Source organism: Protopterus annectens, chromosome 8.part0 (assembly GCF_019279795.1).
Source record: "Protopterus annectens isolate FY-2018-M chromosome 8.part0, PAN1.0, whole genome shotgun sequence".
Taxonomy (NCBI): Eukaryota; Metazoa; Chordata; order Ceratodontiformes; family Protopteridae; genus Protopterus; species Protopterus annectens.
The window spans coordinates 1,238,318,393-1,238,345,859 of NC_056741.1; the positions used below are offsets into that span (position 1 = coordinate 1,238,318,393).

Below are 27,467 nucleotides of genomic sequence, written 5' to 3' on the forward strand. Positions count from 1 at the left end.
CACCGTCACAGTGTATTGTGCATGGGTATCTGTATACGACAGTACCTGTTCAGTAAATCACCAGAAGTCTAACTGGTACCACTTTATTTTCTTTCTTGAAACACAAGCATGCATGTATTCATCTCTTTTTATTAAGATGCTTGTTTCCCACAACATGAATGAGTTTAATGATTTTTAACAGTTTAATACATATTATTTTAACATGGATGATTAGTATTTGGATGATAGTATCATACTGTTTTGTAATAATGAGGTTGTTGTGTTCACTTTTTCTTCTGAATGGAGCAGGGAAATATCATTAGCATGTTTTAAACAGTTAAACAGATTAAATTGTTCTGTCATTCATCATTTTTATAACACTGTGGCACCAATTACTTTTACCTTTTGTATGATTCTGTAGCTGTACTTTTCCTGTGGATAATGAACAATTTGCAGTGATATATATATATAGTGGTAAAGAATCAATTGTTATTCACATTTTTAAATATTAATGCTAGTTTTAGAACTTACTTAACGTGCATCACAAAACTGCTGACCAGTGCCTTTTGATGCTCATTTTTTGCATTACATTTGCTATTGAGAATTATGTTTAGTACCAAGAACTCTGAAGTATGGGGTCCTTTTTTGTAGTTCAGCCTTGATTCATTATGAGATGAACATTATGACCTGTGATGCGATGGGATACAGCTCCAACAAAACAATGCACAGTGCACATCACTACAAATGTAGACAACCAATGTTCCAGTGCTTGCACAAAAACAACGATAATTTACTAAAAAAGAAACTCCTTGACAGAAGTAGATAGCTTTGCTGAAAATAGAAGCTATTGAAGAAAAAAAATGCAAAAATGTTGCAAAAATGCATAGAAAACTATTAATCAGAGAAAGTACTTTTGTCTTCATAGGTACTTGCTAGGCTATTGATCCATGCGGATCATTAAACGTTACGTTCCCAAGAAGTTTTTAATTATTATATTTTAAATATGAATAACCCAGAGATGAGCAGAACATTTACATGATGCCCCATCAATGTGTGACAAGTGTGCTAAACCAGAGGTGAATTTGTAGTTACCCATCCATTCATCCATACTACATCTGAAAAATGTAAGAAATGTACTTAGCATTAAGTGAAGAGGGGAACTATTTAAAAAAAGTGGCATTCTCCCTGATACAGATATTTTACTCTAACATGTTCTGTTTATGTTGCAGAAGAGATTTAGATCTCTTCAGCATGTTTATACCCCCACTGGACTTGCAAATATACAGTAAGTCTGTCAAGATATTGTCTGAGGAGGCTCTGTATGTGAGGCAGAGATCACCCCTCAGAAGCCTGTATGACACAAAGAAGAGGTGCAAGACTTTGAGATGGTCTACATAGCTTTTTAAGAGTCATACTTTCATAGATTCATAGATTGCTACTAGGCTAATGACCGGGGGGCCTTTCAAAGCCTAGTGAGGTTTTCCCAAAAGAATAATGATGTCCAGTTTCCAAACAGGACATTGAGAGCCAGGCATTTATAAGTTACCTGTGTCCAGAAGGGACATGGGTGCCAGGCCCAGTGTAAATTTCCTGTTCACCATCTAATGGTCTAGGTTGCCCTTTAAATAACAGATCAGCTCAGCTTCACATGGATGGGAAGCCTGTTCCATAGGAGGAGCAGTCTCTGCGACACATATCTGTCTGTTCAGCATGTTCTGTTTAAGTCACAGATAAAATTCAGGTCCCTAAACCTTGTATTTCTGGTACTTTTTGACTTACAAATATATAGGAGATTCACACGTGTGGGGTTTGCAGATGCCTTGTAAGCCAGACACAGATCACCACTCAGCAATCTATAGGAGACTGAGTAGAGGTAAAGGGCTTTAAGGCACTCTGCATAAGGTAGGTTTCTTATGCCTTCTATCTTTTTTTTGTAAGGAACCTCTGAGGTTACTCTAGTTGCTGCATATGCCTGGTCAGGTACTCAAAGGGAGCACTGTACTTTATGATTGGTCTGATAAAGGCAGAGTACAGTGAGATAATAAACTCTTTGAACCTAGATACCTTGCCCTTACGTATAAGCTGTGCAACATGAAATGATTATCTCATCACATGGTGGTCGAAGGTAAGGCTACTCGCTACATGTGTACACAGACCCCTGACCAATAGGCCAACTCTTAGGGGCATATTATCAACATGGTAATTAGCTGGGATTGTTGGCTTACTAAAAGGTTCAATTATGCTTTTCTTAGCACTGAGTTTAAGACCATGGTTTTGGCACCATTTGTTAGTCAGAGATAGACCTTCTTGAAGAATGCTAGTGACTGCAGGGGCGTCAATGATAACCCCCAGCTTGCAATCATCTGCAAACTTAGTCAAGCCATAAACCTACAGCATTTGTTTCCATTTCAGAGAAAAAGATGCTAAAAAGGAGCGGACCAAGTACAGATCCCTGAGGGACTCCTTTAGTGACAGACCTCTTGGTACAGGTGGCCTCACCTATTTTGACCTCCTGAGTCCTATCACTGAGCCAGTTGAATATATGATAAAAGGGTTTATACCTAAATTAGTGAGCTTGTCTATAATGCCTGAGTGGAGTATTGTATGAAAAGTATTGGCCAGGTCAAGCTAAGCTGTGTGCACAGTCTTACCTTCATCCAATGCTTTGATGACCCTCTCAAAGAAGTCCACAAGATTTAATAGGCATGACCTTCACTTAGCAAAGTCAAACTGTGATGGGTTCAGCATTTGCAGGTTACCTATATCTTCATTTATCATGTCCATGATGATTCTTTCCACAGCCTTACATATAAGCCTGGTAAAACGTATTGGCTTGTAGTTACCTGGATCAGTGGTTGGACCTCCTTTGTACAGGGGAATGACTGCAGCCATCTTCCATTACATGGCCACAAAACTTGACTGTAGGCAACAATTGAAAAGTGATTCAAGTGGACCAGAGATGTCATGTTTCATGCTATTTATTGAACATCCCAGGATGTTATTGGGGCCCATTGATGCAATGTTTTTGACCTTAGAAAGTGCATTAATGACCTGTTCCCTAGGAACTGTAGGGGGAATTGTGGTATGCAGTATTTCCTTTGGTCTATCAGGGGGAGTGGCAGGAGAGGATTGAGCTGAACCTGTCAGCCAAAAGGTTGGCAATGGCCTCTGGTTCAGTGTGGGTGATGCCATTTATAAAAAGTTCTGAGCATTGTTGAGTATTTCCCCTGAAGATACGGACATAGCTGTAGAAAGCTTTGTGGTTGTCCTTTGCCTGAGAAGCTATTTATTCTTCAAATTTAGCTTTTGAAATATTAATTAACCCTCATAACTGCCTGTTTAAACTGGTCAGGGGGCTTTTAGTATGCATGGCTTTGTTCCTCCTATGCTTGGCCAAGAATTTTTTGTTTTGTTGTGTAACCGATTGATATTGTGATTCCACCAGGGTGGCTTGCCTTTTGAGTTTGTCTTATTCTTAATACGAGTGGGCACAGCTCACTGTATACAGCTATCAATATGGCTGCACAGAGATTTTGTAAATAGCTCAGTGTATGTTATGGTGTTTACTGGGTGTGGGGGTGCTTGGAATTTAGCCAAGGTTTGTTTAGTAGAGAGAGGTTAGCCTTGGAATAGTTTCTAAAGGTTTTTGGTTTTGGTGGATCCCCAGATTTAAGTTTTATTTCAAGTAATACTTCCTTATGGTCATATCTTACAAGTGAAAACATTACAATGGGTGAGAAACATCACCCCATGTTTATGAGTGCAGTGTCAAGGATGTTTGTTCCCTTGGTAGGAGACTGGACCAACTGTTCCAGGATGTTGATATTAGCAAGGTTTAAAATTGCTGGACTTGTGTATTAGAAGTGGTGTAGGCTTCCTACTCTATAGAGGGGTAGTTGAGATCCCCATGAATATTGCATTGGGTTGAATGAAGGACTCTAGTATTTTCAGACATGTAGTATGGATTTCCTGAAACATGGAAGGAGACCTATAGGTTGCAAGGATATGGCACGACCCCCTGTTTATGGTGAGTTGCACATGTATGAGTTCCAGTGGGTCATACACTTTAACTAGTCTGGATGTGAGGTTGTTTTTAATATAATCTGAGACTACTCTGCCTTTACTACCCTCCTGTGCAGTAGTCGAACTAAAGGTATGAAAGGCATTATAACCTTGCATTGCTGGGGTACTCTCTGCAACTTTAAAATATGTCTCCATTAGTACACAGATGTCTACACTTTCCAGGGAGAAGAAGACTTGCAGTGGGTGGAGTTTCTTTTTAAGACTTCAAGCAATGAGTAGTACCCCCTTTCAATATTCCTTCATAGGTTCAGTTAAGTTGTAGGTTTCTCAGTCTGGCATTGCCTAAAAAGGCAATATGGGGTGGAGAAGGTCTTTGCCAATATCTGAAAGCCTAAAGAGAATAGGTGCAGACCATCCCTAGCAAAGCAGTGTGCTCTGTCAGCCAAGTCCTCCTAGGCTATCAAATATTGCAACCCCCCACCCCCACCCTGGATTGACACCAGAAGATAAGCCAATTGTTAAAATCAATAATTTTCTGTTGGTAATGTGGCATCATCCTTTGAAAAGGTAGTATGCTACTCAGTGCTAGGCCCATAATTGTCTGAGACACATAATCAGGTGGCTCAATCATATATCACTTCATATAGTCAAGGAAGGTACTTCTCAGGTTATTAACACCCACATGGACTATGGCAGACTGTGCCTTTGTGACTTGACAGATCCTAGCCCTAGAAAAGTAGCTAACCAAGACACTCCTTACTCAGTCTAGTGAGTGGTACATCAGTGTGCCTCACTATAGAATCAGCAATGACCAGGAAATTTGGCTGTGCACTGGTTTGCCTTAAGAACTTAGCAGTTAAGACACTGGATACAGTGTTACTATGTGTAGCTGTGGGTGGTGTTTTAACTGAGTGTTTACATAATGGCTAAGGATGCTTTCTTTGATTGTACTGTGCAGGAGGTCTTAGTGTTTTAGGAAGGTTACCTGTAAATGTTTCAGCATAAATAGTTTTATGTGTAGGGTTTTTACCCTGTATTAAAGGCATGGTGCAAGTGTCACTGACAACCGCTACAGGACTAGTTTGGGTTGTATGAGAGAGCTTTGTCTCCAGCATTAAAGTGTATTTACACCTCTCATGCACTTCATCTGTTTTATTAAGAATAAATGGATTGTTGGTATACATGAGGCAATTGTTACAATGCCTCAGAATACCTATCTCAACCAGACTTGCCACAGAGAGAGTTGGGAAGTGTATATCCGTGGCTGCATATTTACTGGGGAGGAGTAAGGGACACTTAAATATTGAATAGGTCAGTAAGACAAGGAAACTGATGAGCAATGCTCAGCTATGTGCAAAACAGACACTCTAGTAGTTAAAAAATCTGTCTGTCTACATGGTAGTGCCACAAGAGTGTAGACCACAAACCTTCCTAATGTAAAATAACTGGTTTGGAGCCCAAGTGCTTAAGCCAGAAAAAGGCACTTAGAATAACAGGCACAATAAGCCTTCACTAGCAATTCCCAGCTCAAAAGAGTGGACGCTACCCTCCATTCCACAAGACTGTAGACCACAAACCTTTTTAATGTAAAATAACTGGTTTGCAGCCCAAATACTTAAACTGGAACTATGACATTTTTAGAATAATGGACACAATAAGTCTTCAACCAACAATTTCCAACTCAGAAGGGCATAGGCTATCCTCTCCTCCTGCAAGAGAATAAACCACAACCTCCTTAATGTAACATAACTGGTTTGCAGCCCAAATGCTTCAACCAGAACTAAGACACTTTTAGAATAACAGATGCAATAAGACTTCAACTAGCAATTCCCAGCTCAGAAGGGTGTAGGCTATCCTCTGTTGCCACAAGAGTGTAGACCACAAACCTTCCTAATGTAAAATAACTGGTTTGAGCCAAGTGCTTAAATCAGAACAAAAACATTTATCATAACAGGTACAATACACCTTCACCACCAATTCCCAGCTCAGAAGGGTGGATGATACTCTCTTCTCCCACAAGAGTGTAGACCACAAAGCCTCTTAACGTAAAATAACTGGCCTGGAGTCTAAGGACTTAAATAATAGCCAAGACACTTTTATAACAGGTACAGTAAGCCTTCAACCAGCAAATCACAACTCAAAAGGGTCTAAGCTACCTCTTCTGTCACAAGAGTGTAGACCATGAACCCTCATTGTGTAAGATAACTAGATTGAAGCACAAGTGCTTAAATCAAAGCTAAGAGAGTTAGAATAACAGTTACAATGTAATAAGGCTACTAACAAGCAGTAATAAATGCAGCAGATTAAATGCAACTGTACTCTTTAAGAATGCGCAGAAGAAGTTAAAGTAGGAAGAGCACAAATCCGGTAAATGCAGCTGAATAAAGTCTGATTTTTTTTTAGTGAGTGGGAAGGGAAAAACAGAACATAATTCAAGTTTAAGAGACTAGGGGGAAAAGCCTTCCCAGCTGATCTCTCGGTGCTCAGTAGAATGATCTGATGAGATGGCACTGGGAGGAGTTTCCAAAATTAGATTTATAGTAGGGGTGGCCAATGCAAAAGCCACCAAGTTCAAAAGTACAACAACACAAGGGTGGATGGGTGGGTGGAAAAAATCAAATGCAGACAGAGATCAGCAATAGTCAGGCAGAGAACATCAAGTCAAACAAGCACTACAGCTAAATAAAGATGTCACTAAATATTTGTTGTTAAATGAGGAATGCTATTTCTCACCTCCTCCCACTAATTAACTGGATGCTATTCACTGTCTGCAAAAGAATTATTTTCTAACTGACCCTAGCCAACAAAAATCAAAACAAAATGCAATATAAGAAAAAGATAAAAAAATAGAAGTAACCAAACTTTAAATTAATAACTTCAATCTAAAATCAAATGCAGAGAGAGATCATCAATAGTCAATCAGAGAATAGCAAGTGAAACAAGCACTACAGTTCAAGCATTCAAGCTTCTCAAATGTTTGAAGAGGTACACATCAAAGTAGGCATTATACTCAACGATCTGCCTGAGGAGTACAGAATACAGGTTCATAGATGTACACTAGGCTACAGACCACTGGGGGCCTTGGTAAGCTTAGCCAGACAACCCAATTTACCACCTGAGTTATTGTGCCTTAGATGTTATTTTAAGTGGTCTGTGTTAGCTAGGACATGATTTTTCCATCTGAGACATAGGTGCTAGACCAGGAGTGAATTTTTGATTTCCCATCCACTGGTCCAAGTTGGGCTAGAATAGGATTAGGGAAGGGATCTGCTTCACATGAATGGGAAGCCTATTCCAGAGAATGGGGATTCTCTGAGATGTACCTGCCCCTCAAACATGTCCTAGTTAAGTCACAGGCAAAGTTTAAATCCTTTAAAATAGCAGTTCTGGTGCTGTTCAGTTTGTGGATATGCAAAAGATCCATAAGAGAGGGATCCAAGGATGCCTTGTATGACAGGCAGAAATTGCCTAACAGCAGTCTGTAGAAACCAGAGCACAGAAATAGGGCTTTGAGGCAATTTGCATAGGACACTGTGTTTACACCCTGTATTCTTTTCATGAGGAACCTCTGTAGGTGTTCCAGTTGTTGCATGTACCTGGTTAGGGTACATAGAGAAAGAGGCATTATACTCAATGATGGGTATGATGATGGCTGAGTACAGCAGCATGATGAGTTCCCTAGACCTAGATACTATGCTCTTACTTATAAGCTGAGTTACATAGAATGATTTTCTTACAACCTGAGACACATGCTGGTAGAAAGCCAGGTTATTATCTACTTGAGTCCCAAAATCCCTGACTACTGTGTCTCCTTTTAGGGGTATTTTATCAATGAGGTTGTTTCCCTGGGTACCCAAATTCCCAAAGGTACTATTTTGCATTTCTTGATATTGAGGTTTAAGCCAAGGTAGGCAGTATGCATCATTTTGCCCTCTTCCATTGCCTGGGTGATTTTTTCAAAGAAGTCTTCAAGGTTAAGTAAGAATGACCTGCCTTTGCAAAACCAAACTGGGCTGGGTCCAGTGTCTGAAGGTTTCCTATGTCATTGCTAATAATTTCCATGATAATTCTTTCCATGGCTTTGTATATTTCCAGTTAACTCCCCTGAATATACAGAAGTGTACAACACCAATCTGTACCCCCAGAAAAAAAAAACACATGGTAGAACCATAATATCAACAAGCTTTATAATAAAAGGAAAATAATTTCAACCAAAAGTAAGAAGAGTAATAAAAATCCAAATATCCTACAGGAAAAAAACAGATGCAGTAGCAAACAAATTCTGTAGTGACCTGACCTTATTAGTGCAGCAAATGAGCCAGCATTATGGACTTACAGGTTATATATAATTCATGGCAGGCTTTTAGTGTTGTTTCTACTGGAACTAATGACAGTTTTGTTTTGCTGTTAACTCAGTATACACCAGTAAGTCAACAGGCTAGTGTTAATCAGTGGAAAATTAATACTTTTAGTTTTTCATCTCAAATTGAATTTCATAATGACATTCTCTTTCCTGGGCAGCCTGTGGGAGCAACTTCATCTTTTTGAAAATAAATTATTAGCCTTTAAGAAATTGCAATTGGATAATTCTTATTTACTTAAAAATATTACATAATCAAGTCCCTAAGGGATTATGATTATGGCGTTTCCCTAGGTTTGGCTTACCATAAAGAGTTGGTGCAAATTTTTGATAATGCTAGTTTTGAACTTATGAAGGTTATGATTAAATATAATGATAAAGAAATTGAGTAATTGTCCAGAGAGACTGATATATTGCAAAATTCTATCTAAGGATTTATTGCTTGAAAGCCACCAGTTGGATTATCATAATATTTTTTAAATATTGGCAAGACCTGTTCATCTATTTTGAATAGAAAATCAAAAAAAAATTTTAAGGTACCACAATAGTTATAATAATGGATTGGCCTATCCTAAACCATTATCCAATGATAAGCAGAATGATCAAAGGGGAGTAACCAATGATGTTGTTGCTCAAGACACGCATTCTGCTCCATCCAATCAGGAAAGTTCGAGGGTGAGCCCTTTACGTGTGCGATGCTCTAAGAGGATGAGATACAGAAACCAAGTCTCGAGTCAGAACATCAGTCCTCAGGAAGAGGAAGCAAGATTCCACCAATTGGATATGAAGCCAAAAACAAGACCATACAGACAGTCCTCATGGAAGAAGACATCATAGATGGAACAGGTAATCCTTCTGGTTTGGCAATTAACAATTCAGCTGTTCATGTAATTCTTAATAATACTGGTGACTTTAAATTTTTTTAATTATTCACATAGAAGTTTTTCCACCCACCAAGTAGATGTACTTTCCAAAGGATTTTCTTTTGTCTCACGAGAAGGGCTGACATTGTATGTTCTCTTACTGATTTAAAACTTTATACCAGAAAACTTAATTTGGTGTTGTAGTTTTCTAATAATTTTGATGGGTTTAATACCCTTGGTTGTTCACATGCTAGCTGTTTTAATCCACCCATGAATAACAGTATTTTAATGTTCAAAGAAATGTGAATATGAAATAAGAGCCACTTTGGATCAATACAATAGGAACAGATACAATAATCTAGCTAAACAAGAGTGGTCTGCCTTCAGTGATATTCGTGGTGATAATAGTACACGGGTAATGACAACAGATAAATGAGGCAGTCTGGTTCTGATGAATGTTTTTGATAATGAAAGAATGAAGGTATTAATGGGTGATGGCACATACAAGGAAGTTTCTCAAAATTAAATTTTTACCTCATTTCATAAGATTGATATTGAACCTCTGGACATGCATTTACAGGGTCACATTTCTTTGAAAGAGTTTGAATACATGTCCAATTCTAAACTCCTATTGCTGATACTTTTGGGCTTCCTAAAATGCATAAGGATTTAGAAAACCATCCTTTTAGTCCAATTGTAGATGCCCATTGAAGTAAAACTTGTTTTATTGCTAAATATTTAGATTTTGTTTTGAAGGGGTCTATTGACAAACAGTCTTATATTAGTAGAGATTCCTGGCACTTTCTAAATCAGATTAATGGTATCAGGTTCTCCAATGATGTTATTTTGTGACCATCAATGTTGTTAGCTTATTTTCTCTTATTCTGTATGAACAAGGGCTTGGTTGGTTTGAGGAACAACTTTTGATAATTGGTGGCTTGCAACAAGATGCTATCAAAATAATAGTAGCCCTTATGGATATCATCCTAAAAAACAACCTTTACAATTTTTTGATAATTGTGATGCCCCTGCACTGGCCCAGTAATCAAGAAGCCTCAATCCTCACCACTAGCACCAGTGAGCGATGTACACATTGGGAGGATGGCAAGTACACAAACTATACAGTACAATTTCCCTTAAGAGCACACAGAAGCTCACAGTCAGTCTGGGGATGGTTTCTCCCTCTTTCTCCAGATCCCCAATAAGACTCCCCACTGGCACAGCTATAGAGTTGAGTCCTTAGCCAGGGTTCCAAGCCAAGTCCTCCCAGCACTCTCTCTGTCCAAACGGTGCTTTGTGTCCCTGTCCAAGTATTTGACACACACACATACATACACACACACACACACACTTTGAGATTTGATTTATACACAAACACACACCTGGGAAAGGCTGGCACAGGTTTACTAACTATGGCCCCTTCTGCCCAGACCATAAGGTAGTTATCACTGCCACCAGAACCCCTTATCAGCTACTTCAAGACCTTTCCAAAAAGGTGACCAATCTTACTGTGTAATGTTACTGTTATCCAAATGGTAAGTGTGACCAAGACTTTCACGGCTATTTAGGAGTGGCCTATACAGTGTCACCAAATACATATGCAAGTATGCTAAGAGTTTAAATATCTGAATATATTTAATAATAAATAATAAAATAACAAGACAATATTCAATAACAGCCACAGTCACTTCAGAGTTCAGAATCACAGGAAATATTTAAAAACATTACAGGACAGTCTCAAATAAACACAGAAAACATCTAAATTAATCTTCACTACATTCCTATCTATATCTAAGAGAAATCACTGTACCCTAGTTACTATTAGCAAGACAGAAGTTCTTAAGTTGGATGTTTCCAGGTCCAAAGACAAATACAATACACACAGTCTCTAAGACAGTTCTCAAGTTAATATCAAAACATTACTGTTGGGTCAGCTGGATAACATCACTCTTTGTCACCTGTCTTCAGTTCCTAGGCTAATAGAAACCAACATCTCTATGTCAAAAATATTTCTCTCTAAGATGTGCAACTGGTAGGAAGTAACAGAGCAATAAAAAACACTTTACATTTGAAACCTAGTAATTATTTCTGTTTCAAGACAATTGGAAAACCCCTAGCTCTAAACATCCTGTCCCTTTGCTGCCTTGAAACTAACTTTTATAGGACATTGTAAAACACGTTTAACTTATTGCCTTGAAGTTTTGCAAGTTAACTCTGTATGTTCCAACTTCTACTTGTAATATAGTTTATATATATTTCTGTTCTTTTCCAATAGGGTACACTGTGGTTACATTCTTGAAGCTCAGTGCATAACATAAAGTTCAACACATACATTTGTAAGACAAGCCTATGGATCATATTAATATTCACAAATGATATGTGATTATTTACACAATTCCAGCTAGCTGGGCTGACAGCATTTCAGTTTGTTACAACAATAGTTATTTTCAACAGGTATCAGTGTGGTAATGGGAGTGGCTTGTGCCCCTACCTTTGCCAACATTGTTATGGCCTATTGGGAACATCATTTTTTATTTAATAATGTATACAAGGATTGTTGGTATTTGTATACAAGTTATTTGGATGATATCTTTATTTTGTGGGTTGATTCTGCTGCTAGACTTTTTTCAGTTCATTAACAGAACATCCAATTTTTTTGAGTTTATGTGCAAATCTGATTTTGATTGTATTTCTTATTTAGACATCAAGTTGTTTAATAATATGGATGAGGCTTGTTTTACATCTACTATTCATCGTAAGAACACTTTTTCTAATAATTATTTGCACTTTGATAGTTGGCATGCATGCCACCAGAAAAAAGCTGTTGTTAAGGAACAATTGGTGCGATTGATGTGAATTATATCGGATGATCATATGTTCATGACTGAATGTGAAGTGGTTGTTGATATATTTATTAAAAGGGGTTACTCCTTGGCTATGGTCCATGAGATCAAAGATGAGGTCATCAGCAAAAGGTTTAATGGTATTTTAAACCAATAATAAATAACAATGTATCTAATATTTTTCAGGATGTAACATCTAACAGGAAAAATAAGTTGTATAAATCTGCTAAATTATTTATTACACATTTTACTATTGACAGTGCTATGATAACTGAGTGTCTTTTTCATAATTGGTCCATCTTTAATTCTGTAGTTAATTTAATGGACAAACTGGGTGAAAAAACAGTTGTTATATATCGCAGGGATAAAATCTTTTAAAAATCTACTTGAATGAAGAATCAGGAAAGATACTAACCCTAAAAAATGGGTATGTTTAAATGTGGCCACTGTAGTTTATGTGGATACATATAAAACTGGGGATAGTTTTGTTGTCAAAGATTCTCAGTTCAATGTCACTGTGTATTTTTCTTGTGATTCCAGCTGGGTTGTGTATTTGGCTTGCTGTGATTTATGTCCTGCCTTTTATGTAGGCCTGACAGGTAGGAAACTCAGGAACAGGATTTATGAGCACAACCTGGATGTTAGGAATCATAAGAAAACAAATGCTTTTTTTAAACATTTTGAGCATAATGCTAGTCATTTGTTTTGATTTGTAGTCCTGGATCAGATTATATTTGATTTTAGAGGTTATGTTGTTGATGAGCACCTTGCAAAAAAGTGAATTAATGTGGCAGATTAATTTAAATGCTACTTGTTTTCCTGGACTTAATGATTCTGTTTCTATTTCTTCTATTTTGAAATTGAAACAGTTAACTAATTAGTGATTATTTGTTCTTTGTTATTGGTTATTGGTTTGAGTCACGTGATTTCATGTCAGTATTTAAATATTCTTTTAGCACTTTGATGTTAGTTCTGAGGATGTTCCATGAAAGGTTTTTGGAACAAAAGTGCTTAACTTGGTTATTTTAATAAAGAAGTTCTGGTTTCTAATCATGTTCTGCCCTTTGTTTTGTCACTGCAGGATTTGTTTGTTACTAAGAAGACCAATTCCCAGAATGCCAGAGCCCTTGTCACTGAAATAAATGAACAACTCAAGAGCTTAGTGACATCTATGAAAGTCAAGTTTGAGGCTAAAATAGCTACCAAGCCAAAGATAATCTCAAAAGCACAGTGCAGCAATGTGCTGAGATGATTGTGAACAATGTAACATACATTGAAGCTGAAGATATAGCAAACCTTCTGGCCAATAAATTTAGCTCTAACTTTACCCGTCTCTCCCCCCTCACTAGGTCCCTCCTGAAACTGGTTCACCTCCAGCTATCACTCAAGATCAAGTCCTAAAAATGCTGTCAAAAGTTAAAAATACTGTATTGATGGGTCCTGACTATATCCTGGAGACATCTTAATTAGATGAATCATGATTTAGTAACTCCCATAAGAACACAGTTCAGTCTCAGCCTCCATACAGGTTTTGTACCAGGTGAATGAAGAACAGCTACAGTCATTCCTTGCAAAAGGGAGGACCTTCCACAGGCTAAGGCAATTACAGACCCATACGTTTGATCAGCTTCATATGCAAAACCATGGAAAGACTTATCATGGAACTAATCAATCAGGATATAGGGAACCTCCAAATGCTGGACCTGTCTCAGTTTGGATTCATCAATCTCAGGTTATGCTTACTCAACCTGGTAGATTTTTTTTTGAAAAGGTAACCAAAGCAATGAATGAAAGCAAACTGATACACACCACATACCCTAATGTGGCCAAAGCTTTTGACACAATTTCCTGCTCAGGCATAGTAGGAAAGCTAAGTAAACTGGGATTTCACTCTGTGTCACCTGTTGGATTGCAAACTGGCTCACAGATAGGACTCAGATAATCAAAATAGGGAAATTTACCTCGACAAAGAGACCAGTCAGCAGTGGAGTCCCCCAGGGCTCTGTGCTAGGACCTCTTCCACTTGGTATCTACTTTTTTGAAGTACAAGTCAATACCAAATGGCTCTGGATGACTATGTTTGCAAGTGACTACAAGCATGGAATTCGCAAATGACTTGGTCATCTTGCAGGAAGGTTTATCTCAAATAAATAACTGGTGCCAAAATCATGGACTGAAACTAAATGCCAAAAAATGCATTATTGAACCCTTTGGGAAGTCATCAACCCCAGGGAACCACTATATTAATAATACACCCCCTAAGAGTTGACCCAATTGTTTCAGATTTGGGAACTTATGTGGACAGTTATCTAACTTTTGACCAACATATGTCTATTGTTGAAAGAAAATACTTCTATATTGCACAGCTTATAAACAAAAGGACTGTGTCTAGATCTAGGGATGTCATAGCCCCACTTTACTCTGCTCTCATTAGACCAATCATTGAATACAATGCCCCCTTTGGTATGTATCTCTCCAGACACATGCAACAATTGGACTGCCCATAGAAATACCTTACTAAAAGGATACTAGGCCTAAACAACATGTCCTAAATGGACCACCTCAAAGCCCTGTTACTATACTTGGTATCCTACAGACTGCTAAGAGGGTGACCTCTGTCTGGTATACAAGGTCTCCAACGACCCATTACTGATGAATTTACCACATCAGTAAGTCAAATGGCTTCAGAAACACTCAGTCTGGTCATCAAAACCTCTTCTGCAACATCAACAGAACACTTTGAGGGACTGGTGTATCTCTCAGAGGATACCACTGATGTGGAACAGACTTCCCATCCACATAAAGTAAAGTTCATCTTTGTCCATTTTCAAGAGCAACTTAGATATATGGATGGGAAACATAAAATTTACCCCAGGACTGCCTGTGTACAACTAATGGACAGGGATAGTTCCTAAATGGTTTATCCCATGCATGGGACTCCACAAAATATCTATGATATGATCCTACTTATTTTTATCAAGGGTCATATGTAATTATTGACCATGGGGTGGGTAAGACAAGTCTATAACCAAATGGGATAGGTTAATTTGAGCACAGAATGTGAAACTGGCTAGGCTTAAAATGATCCACAAGGGCAGCTTGCCTAATATTTATAAACCTGTGAACCTATATGAGACTAGTCAAGACTAATGGGTTTGTAGACCCTAGAATCTGTTGATGATCTGCCCTTGTGCAGAGGAATGACCATTGCAGTCTGTCATTCACATGGCATGAAGTCTTTGTAGAGGCTATGGTTGAATAGTGACTCCAATGGCCCTGACAGTTCATATTTCAGGCTATTTAGGAGATATCTTGTGATATTATCATGGCCCATCTAAGTTGCATTTGTGGCCTTAGACAGAGCATCTACGATCATCTCCCTACTGATGTTTGTAGGGATTATGTTGGATGGTATTTCCTGCTTTGTGGATGGAGTTGAGAAGAGGTAAAAAGATTTGCTGTATCTCCTGGTTCTGTGAATGTGACTCCATTTACTAACAGTTTGGCACACTGCCTTTGAGGTTTAAGACATAGCTAAAGAAGGCCTCGTGGTAACCTTAGCCTGAAACTCTATCTTTTCCTCTAAATTTGCTTTGTTGGACTTAGTCCTCTTAGTTGTCTATTCAGTTTGATGAGAGAAATTTTATCTTTTTGGTGTTACACTTCGTAAATTTTAGCTATGACTTTTTTTTCTTTTTATATAACAAAGAAAAGAGTTGCACTTATAGTGACCTGTGTGGTGGTACTTATTTATTTACTTTTCTGCTCCCCCCATGTTTTAGCCAAAAAACTTTATCTGTTTGCATTTTTTTAGTTTGTTCTATGACCTTGGTGTTGTAGTTTCATTTGCAGTTATGGAAAGATTCTCTTTAGAATTACTTATAAAAGCTAGCTGTTTCCATTTTGAACCCTGTCTGGGGCCTTATTCTTGTAGTTTCATTCACAGTTGTAGCAGAAGTGTGAACTGGTGTTATAGTTGAGCATCATTTAGTCATTTATTAGGCATTTTTCCCATAAACAATGTTACTGGTAAATTTCTGCATAGTCTGGTACCTTACATGGTGGTAGAATTATGATAGTGACAGTACTATATATTCTGCTCCAGGACTGGTGCTGAAGTGCCTTTACAGTAATTTATATTCCAGTTTTGCTACAAGAGTTTTATACTGTGCTCATCACTTACCTGCTTAAAGTTGCATTCCAGTGCCTTTCTGTTCCCCTGTTTGTCTGCCCCCCCCACCTCCCCACAGAGACAATAATTTAAAGTTTTTGAAATCCCAACCTACTTGTGTTCATTCACTTGTAGCTCACAGTCATAGGACTAGAGCTCCAGTATTGGCTTTGTTTGATTAGCTTCCTGCAGCTTGACTTTTTTTTTCATCCCCCATTTTCCTGTAGAAATTTTAAAAGGCTGTGTCTCTGGCCTATGACCTTTATAGTGATGTGATTTCCACAGTATCACCCACACCTCTTTCATTGCTATTGCCTATTGTGTAAGCTATTTAAGTACTCTTCCCACCCATTACATTCCATAATACTGAGTGCCCACCTAGTAAAACAGTATTTCTCTTGAGTAAACCTGCTTTACTGTATATTGTCTCCTGCTCATTTACCCTGAGCTCCCATCTTCTTGACACCCTTACCACACTCTGAGAGGGTCCTGAATTAATTCTGCTCCATCCCTGGCAGATAAGAGATTTATCTTATTATTTTACACTTCAGTTAACTAATTTAGAGTACTAGTGATTTATTTGTTGATTTTGAACTGTAAATAATTTCAAAGGTCCCTAACACTTGAAGTCACCTCATCTATGTAGTTTAAATTGTTTTGTGGTAATGTTACACTCTCAAGCAATCTTTTTTGTGCTTTTGCATTAACAGGACTGGAACAGTCCATCTAGTGGCAGTAGGTGGTGGCCTGATCTGTCTTTGTTGTGGAATGATTACATCCCTGAACCTGGGTACCATACCTTTAGTAATAAGCTATGCAATAAAAAAGCACCTTTGTGCAAGGAGTTGACAGTTGTTGTCATCCAGTCATGTGGCACAAAGTCTGTTTTGACATTCAATAGCCTCTGTAGGGAGTCTGATAGGTTTTGCTTCAGACTAGCCAATAAGCAACTCTGTATGTTACTGGTCCCGTAGAAGTAATACTCTTGGCCTTGGATAGCTCCTGGAGGACTTGTTCATGGGAGATTTAAAGTGAGAGTGTAGATGCAGGCATATGATTTGGGAATGTTGGAGTGGAGCGTGGAATGAAGTCTGAACTAAATTTACCCACTGGTAGATTGGCTATGTCCACTGTATCTAAATATGTGTTACAATTCACTATCAGCACTTCTCAGTACTGGGCATTGTTTTAAATGTTTCTAAGATAGTTAAAGAAGGCTTTCTGGTTGTCCTTTGCCTGGGTAGCAATGTTTACATTTGATTGGGTTGATCAATGTCCAGAGTTCCTTGTTAAGTTTAGTAAGAGATTTTTTGCACCCTACGATTTACTTTTATTTTTACATGTAATGCATCTTTTTCTTTATTGTAAAGCCTGTTTACATTTGGGTACTACCATCTGTGTTTATTTGGATTTTTGGCATTTTATTTACTTCATAGGTGACAGATGACTCTATGCAGCTATTCACATATGTATACAATTTGGCAGTAAAGGATTCCACATAAGTGGTGTGGTCATGGTTGGAAGGGGATGTTGAATTTAGCCAGGTCATCACTCAGTTTCAGGAGATTAGCTTTGGCATAATCTTTGAAGACAGAGGTAATAAAGGATGCTTCTGGCTTCCACTTTAAGGTGAATGTAATTGATTTGTGGTCAAATTTGACCATGGAGGGAGTTACCACTAGTAAGGAGAACAGCTGTCCCATATTGGTGATGCCCAGTTTCAGGATTTTGTCAACCTTGGTCAGGCTGCGGACTAAATGGTCCAGCAAAATTGTATTGATGAATTCCAGAAATCTATAGGCATACATGTTAGAAGATGTAAACGTCTCCGTGTTAATGGTGGGGTAGTTGAAGCTCCTTCTGAGAATGGTGTTTGGCTTAATACACAGGGACTCTAATAGTTAGGTAGGAGTTATGGGCTACAGGGGTCATAGAAAAGATCCTATAGTTAGCCATGATGGGAAAATGAGTCTTGCTAATGGTAAGCTGGTTATGGATACCTTCCAGATTGTTATAAAAGACTTAATCATACTGTGATACTTGCAACAAACAAGCTATTTAAAAGCAATATATACAACATGGCCATATCACATGACTTAAAAACAACTAATGCTTTAACTTTCTTCTTATATAACTTTAAATTCTCTTTATTATTAAGCTATGGAGTACTGCAGGTTTCCAGTCTCAACTACTAGCAGTATTCTATCTGGTCTAATTCATTATTTGCATCAATTCTCATGCCTATTTTATTCATATAATCAATTACAGTTAATTTATAAACTTTAAAGACAGTATAATCGTGTGAATGCCTGAAAAGGGCATAATTACAGTTTCCAGGTTAACTGCATGTATATATACTGATAAATTCTGCAGTGCAACTCCCTAGATGTTCTTCCTATATAAAAAGCCATGCATGTTTCAAATTTGGTAACATTAGCCTCATAACTAGATTTTACAAATCAAATAAGCCAAGAACACCAAAAAGTCTGCCCTTCAACTGAATAATAGTATCTCCATGGTTAATATGCTTGCACTGACTGCATGTTCCAAATTTTAACATGCCATTTGGAGCTTTCTGGGGACTTTAAACAAAACATTCAACCTGCTCTGAAAAATATTCCTAAAATGTCTATTTCTCATTTGATAAACAAGGAAGCACTCCCTGGTTTGTTTGGTATGTTGGAGAAATCTCTTAACATCTTTCAAATAGTAATGATGGATGCTTTAATCTAAGAAATTAGAATCCTAGCTACCTAAACATCTTTATTACATTTTTGTAGTCATAGTTATATCTAAGGTTCTATACGGCTCATAACTTTGTATTCCTCTTGCCTTTGTTGTATTCAACTTCTTAGACTCTAAATCTCTGGGGTACTCCTAGAAGAAAAGTTCTTAGCTAAAAGTTCGATATTCTTAGTTAAAAAGCATCATCTTCAGTTAAAGCTAATAACTGACAAATGTATAACTTACTTTTAGCTGTCCATTCTCTTTGTACAATTCTAGCTCTAAAAAAGTGGTCATTCTAGACAGTTAAAACTGAACTCTAAAAACTGTCACAGACATTATTTAACACAGTCATGAACTTACTTAAACTTTAAATCATGTCTCCATAGAGAAAATAATTGCCAGTAAAACATTTATATTAACAATATACTCAGCAAATTCTGATTTCCACTCATATGATCATAATGTTTTTTCCTGTAAAAATTGAGCCACATGTACATTGTGCCATATAGACTACCCACTCTAGTAAATGCGGTTAACTAAAGAATTCAAAACAATTCCTGATGAATCAGCAATTATAGAACATCTAAGCCCTGGCCAGTTTTACATGTAGATAGGTTTTGTTAGTACCGTTTTACAACAGTAAAGGAAACTGACATAAAAAGGAAAAAATAAGGCCAATTCTTTTCACACTTTAAGAATAGTGCTCAGGGTGGTCATGTACAATCTGTTATTGGCTCCAAAACTGTTGGTTGTTTCCCATGTAGGAATTGTATAAATTATAAGCATTTAGAGAATGGGCGAACTGCATATCTGCACTCTGATTGGGGAATGAACGTTCTCCATCAGGGTATTAATGTACAAGTAATGCCTGCTGAAAAACGAGTCAACTGCTTCGCAGCAGCATATCAAGCTGCCATGGATCTAAGCAAAGAAAAAATAATGGCCGCCATTATTTTATGCTCACTAAGCAGTGCTTTAGCTGTTTAGCAAGTATAAAATAAAAAAGAAAAAAATTAAAATAAAAAAGAATGTATGTGTGTGTGTGGGTTTGTTTATGTCTGTGTGTGACAGTGTATGCATGCATGAGAGTAAGAGACAGAGATCGATTGTGCTATTATTTTACACTTACTAATCAGCGCTTTTCCTCTTTAGTGAGTACAAAAAAATAAATGAAACAGGAAAAAAGTGTGTGTGTGTGTGTGTGTGTGTGTGTGTGTGTGTGTGTGTGTGTGTGTGTGTGTGTGTGTGTGTGTTTATGTTGCTGTCTGCTTGTGAGAGTGAATGCATATATGAAAGCAGCAGAAACTGTGTGCATGTGTTTGAGTGTGAGACAGAGAGAGAGAGTGAGAGTAATCGAGCTTCCCCCGACAGCAGCAGCATAATTTAAGAGCTTTCCATACCACTCAACCTCATCACAAGAAATCTGGACAGAGACACGAATAACAGGGGAACAAAGGACCAAAAATAGGGACAGATTTAGGTTCATAGGTTCATAGGTTCATACTAGGCTATCTGCCCTGGGGCAATTATAAGCCTAGCCCGATTCTGTATATGGCTTTATACCCCCTTGATTTGAGTATACTGTGCCCTTTTAAGGGTAATCCCTGGACAAACCTACGATCCCCCATCCACCTATCGAGAATTCCAGAGAAGGGAGCCTCTGGGTTATGAACATGTCAGGCATAGATCAGTTCGAGGTATGCAACAACTGAGAGAGAGAGAGTTTTTTAACCGAGCAGCATCTTTGAGATACTACTTGGTCTCTAATAGATGCAGGTGTCGGGTAAGGTACATCCCAAAAGGGGCATTGTATTCTATGATGGTGCAGACTAGGGGCTTCAGGCTAGTTTAAGTTTCCAGGGTCGTAGAGGCTCCACCTTCTCGGGAGTGGGACCCACTGTTGCGCGCAACGCCATTCTGTGGGCACATATCTTGTAGTGAGGCTGAGATTGTATAGTGTTTTTATTTGAGATTAGTTTCCTCTCTTGGAGTTCATATGGATGCACTGGGGGCGCCATGGGTCCCATGGAAGCAGTGTTTTTGCTTTTTGGAGGGCAGCCTTCACCTGCCCAGGATATAGATAGACTCTTCCTTTTGGGGGGGGGGGGGAAAGTTCGCACTGAACCTCTCTGCCAGGATATTGGCGATGTCTGTGGGTTCCCTAAATTTTCTTTTTTTTTCTTGGCTGGAGGATTGAGGATGAGGATTTTTTTTTTTGCTAGTACTGATCAGAGATGCCTTCCCTATTAGGGATTTTGCTCTATCATGTAGTAGCTTTCTCCGTCTGTTGTACAGTTTATTTATGGCAGGGATCCACCAGACTGGACGCCTGCCTTTGGATGATTTTAAATATTGCTCTTATGAACTTGTTGCTGGAATAACATGGTTTCTATTAACATGCATTTCCTGAAGCAGAAGTGTGTGTGAGAGAGAGCGAATGAGTGAGATGACTACCAGCAGCAGCAGCAATAAAGAGGTTTGTATACCCCTGGATCTTTCAGTTAACGAAATCTGGATAAACCTAAAATAAAGGGGGGCAAAGGCTCTAAAATACAAACAGATTTTGATTATTGCTGTTATAAAATTACAAAATTGCTTAAGTAAAGCATTTGTGTTAGCTTGAATTTTCTGAAGGAAATAAAAGTCTGAGACTCAAATGTATGTCATTGTTTACACTTCAGTCTCCAATGACTGCCAACATCCCAAACAATTTAGGAGTAAGGGACCAAAAATAAAGTAAATACCTGGTTATTTTAAAGTGTTATATTTTGGATGTAAGTGCATCCTTCAACACCATTAACATATACTACAAAAAGTTTGAAACATTAAGCAGAGGAACTATTTTACATAAAAAATATATCAAAAAAATATAGCGACAAAAAATAAGTAAATAAAACACAAACATTTTACAGAGATCCCATTCTCTAAGAACAATAATGCCCCCCAGGGTGTGTGTTAATGTGTAATTAATTCCATTCCAGGGATGTAGAGGCCCTTTGCCACATAACACCCCTGGGTGGACATTAATTACACGTTAACACACACCTTGTCGGGCATTGTTGCTTACATATATAAAACATCACATTTTACAACCAAGTTTCTGAAATTTGTTAATCACATGTTCTAGTGAGTTGGCAGTGTATATCACATTACATGCTGTTTATTTTACGTAGGAAAAAATATCTTGACAATTCAAGCTTCTGATCATTAAGTATCTAGGTGACATATGACACATGACAGGGTACCAATGTACTGCACATGCTTTCAAGGTTACATCCATTTGTGACTTTCACATTTACTGGGCTAGATAAATCTGTAGGGATGGACCAAGTAAATCAGGATGGTCCTCCTTATTGACTGAAAATACATGAAAATTTTAGCCCATGGTTAAATAAAAACCTTTACTATGTGACATTTACTGTTTGTGCAGATTACACTTTAAGTGATTTTGTATACATTATATATGTATTATATAGGTATCAATGTATGTTAGTTTTTAAATATATCAACAGTTATAACTGACTCATTCATGTAGTAACTATTTTGGCTGGTTTATACTTTAATGTAGCTCATAAAGTGCTGAAATTGCTCTCCACATTTGGGAAAGACAACTTTGTCAAGCATCTTTCTAGTTTGTACTTAATTTTTTTCTCTCTGGAAAAACAGCATTCATTTGGGCATATAACTCTGCTTAAAGGGTTCAGAGCTCCAAGCTTTGTGCATGAAACTTTTTCAAAATTTTCAAAATAAGGCATCTAAGTGTACACCATTCTGAGTGAATAAACAACACAAGCATAACTCCCACCTTCTTCCTCCTAATTTCCTGTTGATTTTGTTGCAGCCTTAAATACTGAGAGGATTCATTAAATTTACCACAAACTGTAGACTACTTTCTAAGTGAATATACTGCATAAAAATGTGGTAGGAATGTTCTTGAATACAGATTTTGTAATGTCCACCACAGAACAGCAGAGAGAAGCTAAACAGCTTTATGTTGTAAAACGCTTTTATACTGCATGGTGTGCCATGAATATACTTCAGTGAAAAGGATAACCTATTTAAGTGCTGCTCTAGTGCAACACCCAATGCTAACAGTGCTTAGAATGGTATTTAACAATTGTTAAGCACCTTTCAAAGCATTATTAATATTAGGTCTTGCGCTAGGCACCGAGGTGAACGTTAAAAATGTGTGAAATCTCAAGGGAATCAGCAAACTCAGTTAATGTGTTTGAGAGACCAAGACCCTCTCCTTAGAAGAAAATAACATTTTAAAACAGGGAGGAGACAATTCACTGAGGTGTATTTTGAGAGAAAAAAGAAATAGACATAGATATAGGTGTAGATATTTCTAACTGAAAGTAAATGATGGCCAAGTCTTCTTGAGGAGGCTGCAGTGTAAAATGATGAAATAATTCACATATACAAGGGATAAAATAACATTGGATTTGTGGAAAATTGATAGTTAGAAGTGTTTAAAATTAAATTAAATGCATGATTTTGGGAAAGTTTTTTTTTTTTTTTTTGCCATTGGTAGGTGGATTGAGGCCTTTAATGATATCTGAAGAGGTCTAAGGCCACATTTGAAACCCTGGAACATAAACAGTCCATTCAAAATAACACTACCTACATAAAACTACCCCTAGAAATTGGCATCATTACTTAAAAAAATTACAATAAATGAATACAAAATAAAATACTGTCTGCAATTAGTCGGATGAAAAGTGGTATTAATGGCAAGATGGATCCAAATGTAGTTATTGATGTTCCTGTAACAGGGGAAGCAACAATGTCATTGTCTGAATAAACTCTTCACATAATCAGCAATGGGGATGTATGCAGTCATTTATCCTGCTATGTACTTACTTAAAATGTTATTGAGGAATCTGGGTTGAAAGATGAGATAAAATGTAAAGTCATCTTCAAATAACAAACATGCCCCATAAATTCACTAAATGTTTTATTAACATAATTCTGCACTATAGATACCCACCAGAACCAAAATTTATAACTGACAGTCGGATGTCGTTGTGTTTGAGTATACAGTGGGATAATGACATAAAACCTAGTTTTAGTAATATACGGAAGAGTACTATAGTATACGTTGTAGAAGTGAAGTGTTTTTTTTTAATAATTGTTCATACTTTTGACTTCCTCGACACTCAGCAGGTCATTCAAACTGAATAACATATTAACTCAGTATTATTTTTAATGTAAACTTTGATATCAATCCAAACAGCTGAAAATACAATGCAAGAAGCAATATGTGTGTAGTAGCAGTAATGAAAGCAATGGGTAGATGCAAAACAGAAACATACCTGTCAGTTAACCAGGTAAGACCACTGCACACACAATCCCTTATCAGGAGCAGCCTGGGAAGAATGGCTGCTTAAGGTCAAGAGAATCAAACCCTGCACCACAGAAACTACAGCTTGCAACCTTAACCTCAGTGCCAATTGCCAGAATATCAATTGAATACAAAACTCTGTAAGAGGACTTAATGCAGAGCTTCATTTATTACTATAATCATATTATTATTTCTCTCTCATCTACAGCTGTTGCACTATATTTGGAGAGTTAGTTTTCGGACTACTCTTGGAAGTGAAATGTATTTTGATGTAAATGGAAATCCCCCTGCAATTTATGATATTCTAAACTGGAAAAAAACTGAAGGAGGAGCTCTAGCAATTTCTAAGGTTGGACGCTTTGACTTTACTGCTCCTAAGGATCAGAGTCTCATAATAAACATCAGCTCTATTCAGTGGAATGGAGGCTCCACACAGGTCTGGGTATTCATGATGCATATTGTTCTTTACTTCTGCATACCAGTTTCACTGTCATCTGTCACTGTTAACAGATGACTGGGATACCAAATAATGTAATTTTATGTGTACATGTGGTATTAAATTTGAAAAAGACACTTTTATTCCAGAACTGAGCCTTGCAATTTCAGATTCTACTTCTTACTGGATTCTGCAGTACTCTACATAAAATAAAGTTTACAAGCAAACCTTCCTTATGTAATGTGTTCTACCTGCAACAATAAATAACTGACAAAATAGAGTGATTTTAATGGAGTGTCCTTTTGCCAGCAGGACTGCTAGAGAAATACTGATATAGAGATAAACAAACATGGTGTAGGTTCTCTTGGTATGGGAAAAGATTACTTGAAAGGAAAGTTGCTCATCTGTCCTTGCCTGGATCATTGATCCAGTGTTATATAGAAGGGGACATACAAAGCCAGTTTGGTTTGCAAAGACAATCAAGCAGCGGCAACAGCATTAGAAGGATGTGTATTTTATTTATTTTACATTTACTTACTAGAAAGTCAGACTGGACAAAATGTCCTTTTTCAGTAGAGGCCCTGGGAGAAAAGCTCCACATTTATAAATAACTGTAAGATATATATACAACGCTACAATGCACAAATACAAATATTGACTCAATCTCAGATACAAGTACAAAATGAAAATACATGTTATACATTTTGCTGGTACAATCATATAGTCTAGGTAGGATGCAAAGAATAGCAGTACTGTGGTTGTAGGTAGAAAACAAGCAAGTTAAGTATACATATGTTTAGTAGGGATATACTATTCAAATACAAAAATGGCAGGTTGTGTTCCTTTAGCTGCCTTACAACATCTATTTCCTAATCTTGTGTAACAGCAGGTCCATGATTCTGATAGGTGTGTTTTGAGAAGTTTTTTTTTAAGTTGCAAAGTTTTAGTAGTGATTCTGATATTTAATGGCAGAGAATTCAAAGTTTTGGCAATGCAGATGGAGTAAAGAGAAACTCCAGATGCATTGCTGGGTTTGGATATATTTAGGAAGGATCTGTTACTGAAATGCAATACCCTGTTACCGGCGTACTGCATCAGTAGTTTGAAGTACTGGCATTTTTTTCTGGCTGATTTAGTATTCTATGGGTGAAAGTGGGTTGATAAGCAAGCAGATTGCTTAAAGTCAGAAAGAGCCCAGAACTTTCTGTGTCAGTTAGACATATTGCAGAGACTTAGAATCAGGCTAGCATTCAATGATATAAGCATATCCAGGCAGAATAATGAGACTGCTGACGTCTTCCCCATTTACAGTTACATGGATTTCACACCCTGGCTCTGTAGTAAACCTCTCAATGGTGGAGGTTTTATTTGAGGTTAAAAGTATACCTATTTCAGAAGTGGAGTGGTATGCCTGAGCCCTTAGAATACTTAAGTTATCTGGGTCATATCCAGGCCGAGTTTCGTCCTTCTATGCTACAGAGATGTGATTTTGCTATTTTTATCACTCTGAATGATTTATTAAAGCCATATGTGTGATACTATAAATATTATATTTCAGTCTTTGTGTGTATGTGTGTGCAGATGATCAGTGTTAGCATAGTGCAGGCATATGTTTCAAACTGGGGGCCATCTGCACACTTTCAGTGTTGTTGCCATCCCTCCTAACCATCCCATTGGCTCAGACTAGAAAGATTTAGGAGTAGTACACACACACACATACAGACAGAGCTGTAGTTACAATGTTCTTTGCACTGTACAATTAAAACAAGCCTGTGTATCATACCAAGTTGGTTCATCCCACAGAGACATTTACAATGACTGCTGTCTAGATGCAGTGATGTTGCTTTACTACAGCCTTATTTACAGGGCTAGTCTTAGCTGATGTGGGCTCCCAGGTGAAAGTCTCCATGAAGCACATGTGCTGCTCACTGCCCACCCCCCACACACATTCCTCAGTGTCCGTCCGCCCATTTTACTCCCATTCTAGCCTCTACACACCATCCAAATTACTTTTTTTCTTCTTTTCTAACATTTTGCTTCTCTCTTTGTTTATTTCCCGCACCCCTTCAACACTCTAACTGTCCAAGACTGCTGTATAATACACTGAATTAAGTGTGGGGGGCGGGGGGTAATTTAAAGTTTTTTTTCTGTTCAAAAAACCTTTTCATTCAATGATTATTTGTTGAAAAATCACAACTAAGGAATAAAAATCAGTCTACGGGGTATATATGGCCTAAGGTGCATTTAGAGGATTTTCCAAATCTTTTAATACAATGGTGGGCTGAAAACTCATAAAAAGGAAAGAAGTTCAGCTTTTTTTTTATTTCATGGAAGAAGTAAGTTGTGTTCAAGACTTAATGTTCAAACCTAACAAAGTAGTAGCTCACAATAATTTGGGAAAACAAAATGTTTGCAAGCATATGTAAATCTGTCTAATAGTGTGTGTCTCCCTAACATTCTTCAAAAATGATAGTTCACTTCTCTGTATTCCTCTGGTGTTAGATTGGAATGACAGTGAAATAGTTCAAGCAGCTCCTGTCATACATAGATACAGACTGGCTCCTCATCCCTGCCCACAAAAGGCAGACACTTTTTGTATACCCTTCTGAGGTCAGGCTGTGATGAAATGGAATGAACAAATAGAATACAGAAACATATTTAAGCCTGTACCTGACAGGAGCATGACTTCTTACCCCTGCTTCCAAAAGATAATTGCCTACA

General features: G+C 37.6%; 1 protein-coding gene across 1 annotated transcript in view; it reads left to right on the forward strand.

The window, feature by feature from the left end:
- Positions 1-24,824, forward strand: part of LOC122808445 (G-protein coupled receptor family C group 6 member A-like) — a 215,064-nt gene extending 190,240 nt beyond the window's left edge. The window contains exon 4 of the mRNA XM_044079408.1: positions 24,519-24,824. Within this exon, the coding sequence (XP_043935343.1) occupies positions 24,519-24,824 (306 nt within the window). The remainder of the gene's footprint in view (positions 1-24,518) is intronic.
- The last annotated feature ends 2,643 nt before the right edge of the window (positions 24,825-27,467 follow it).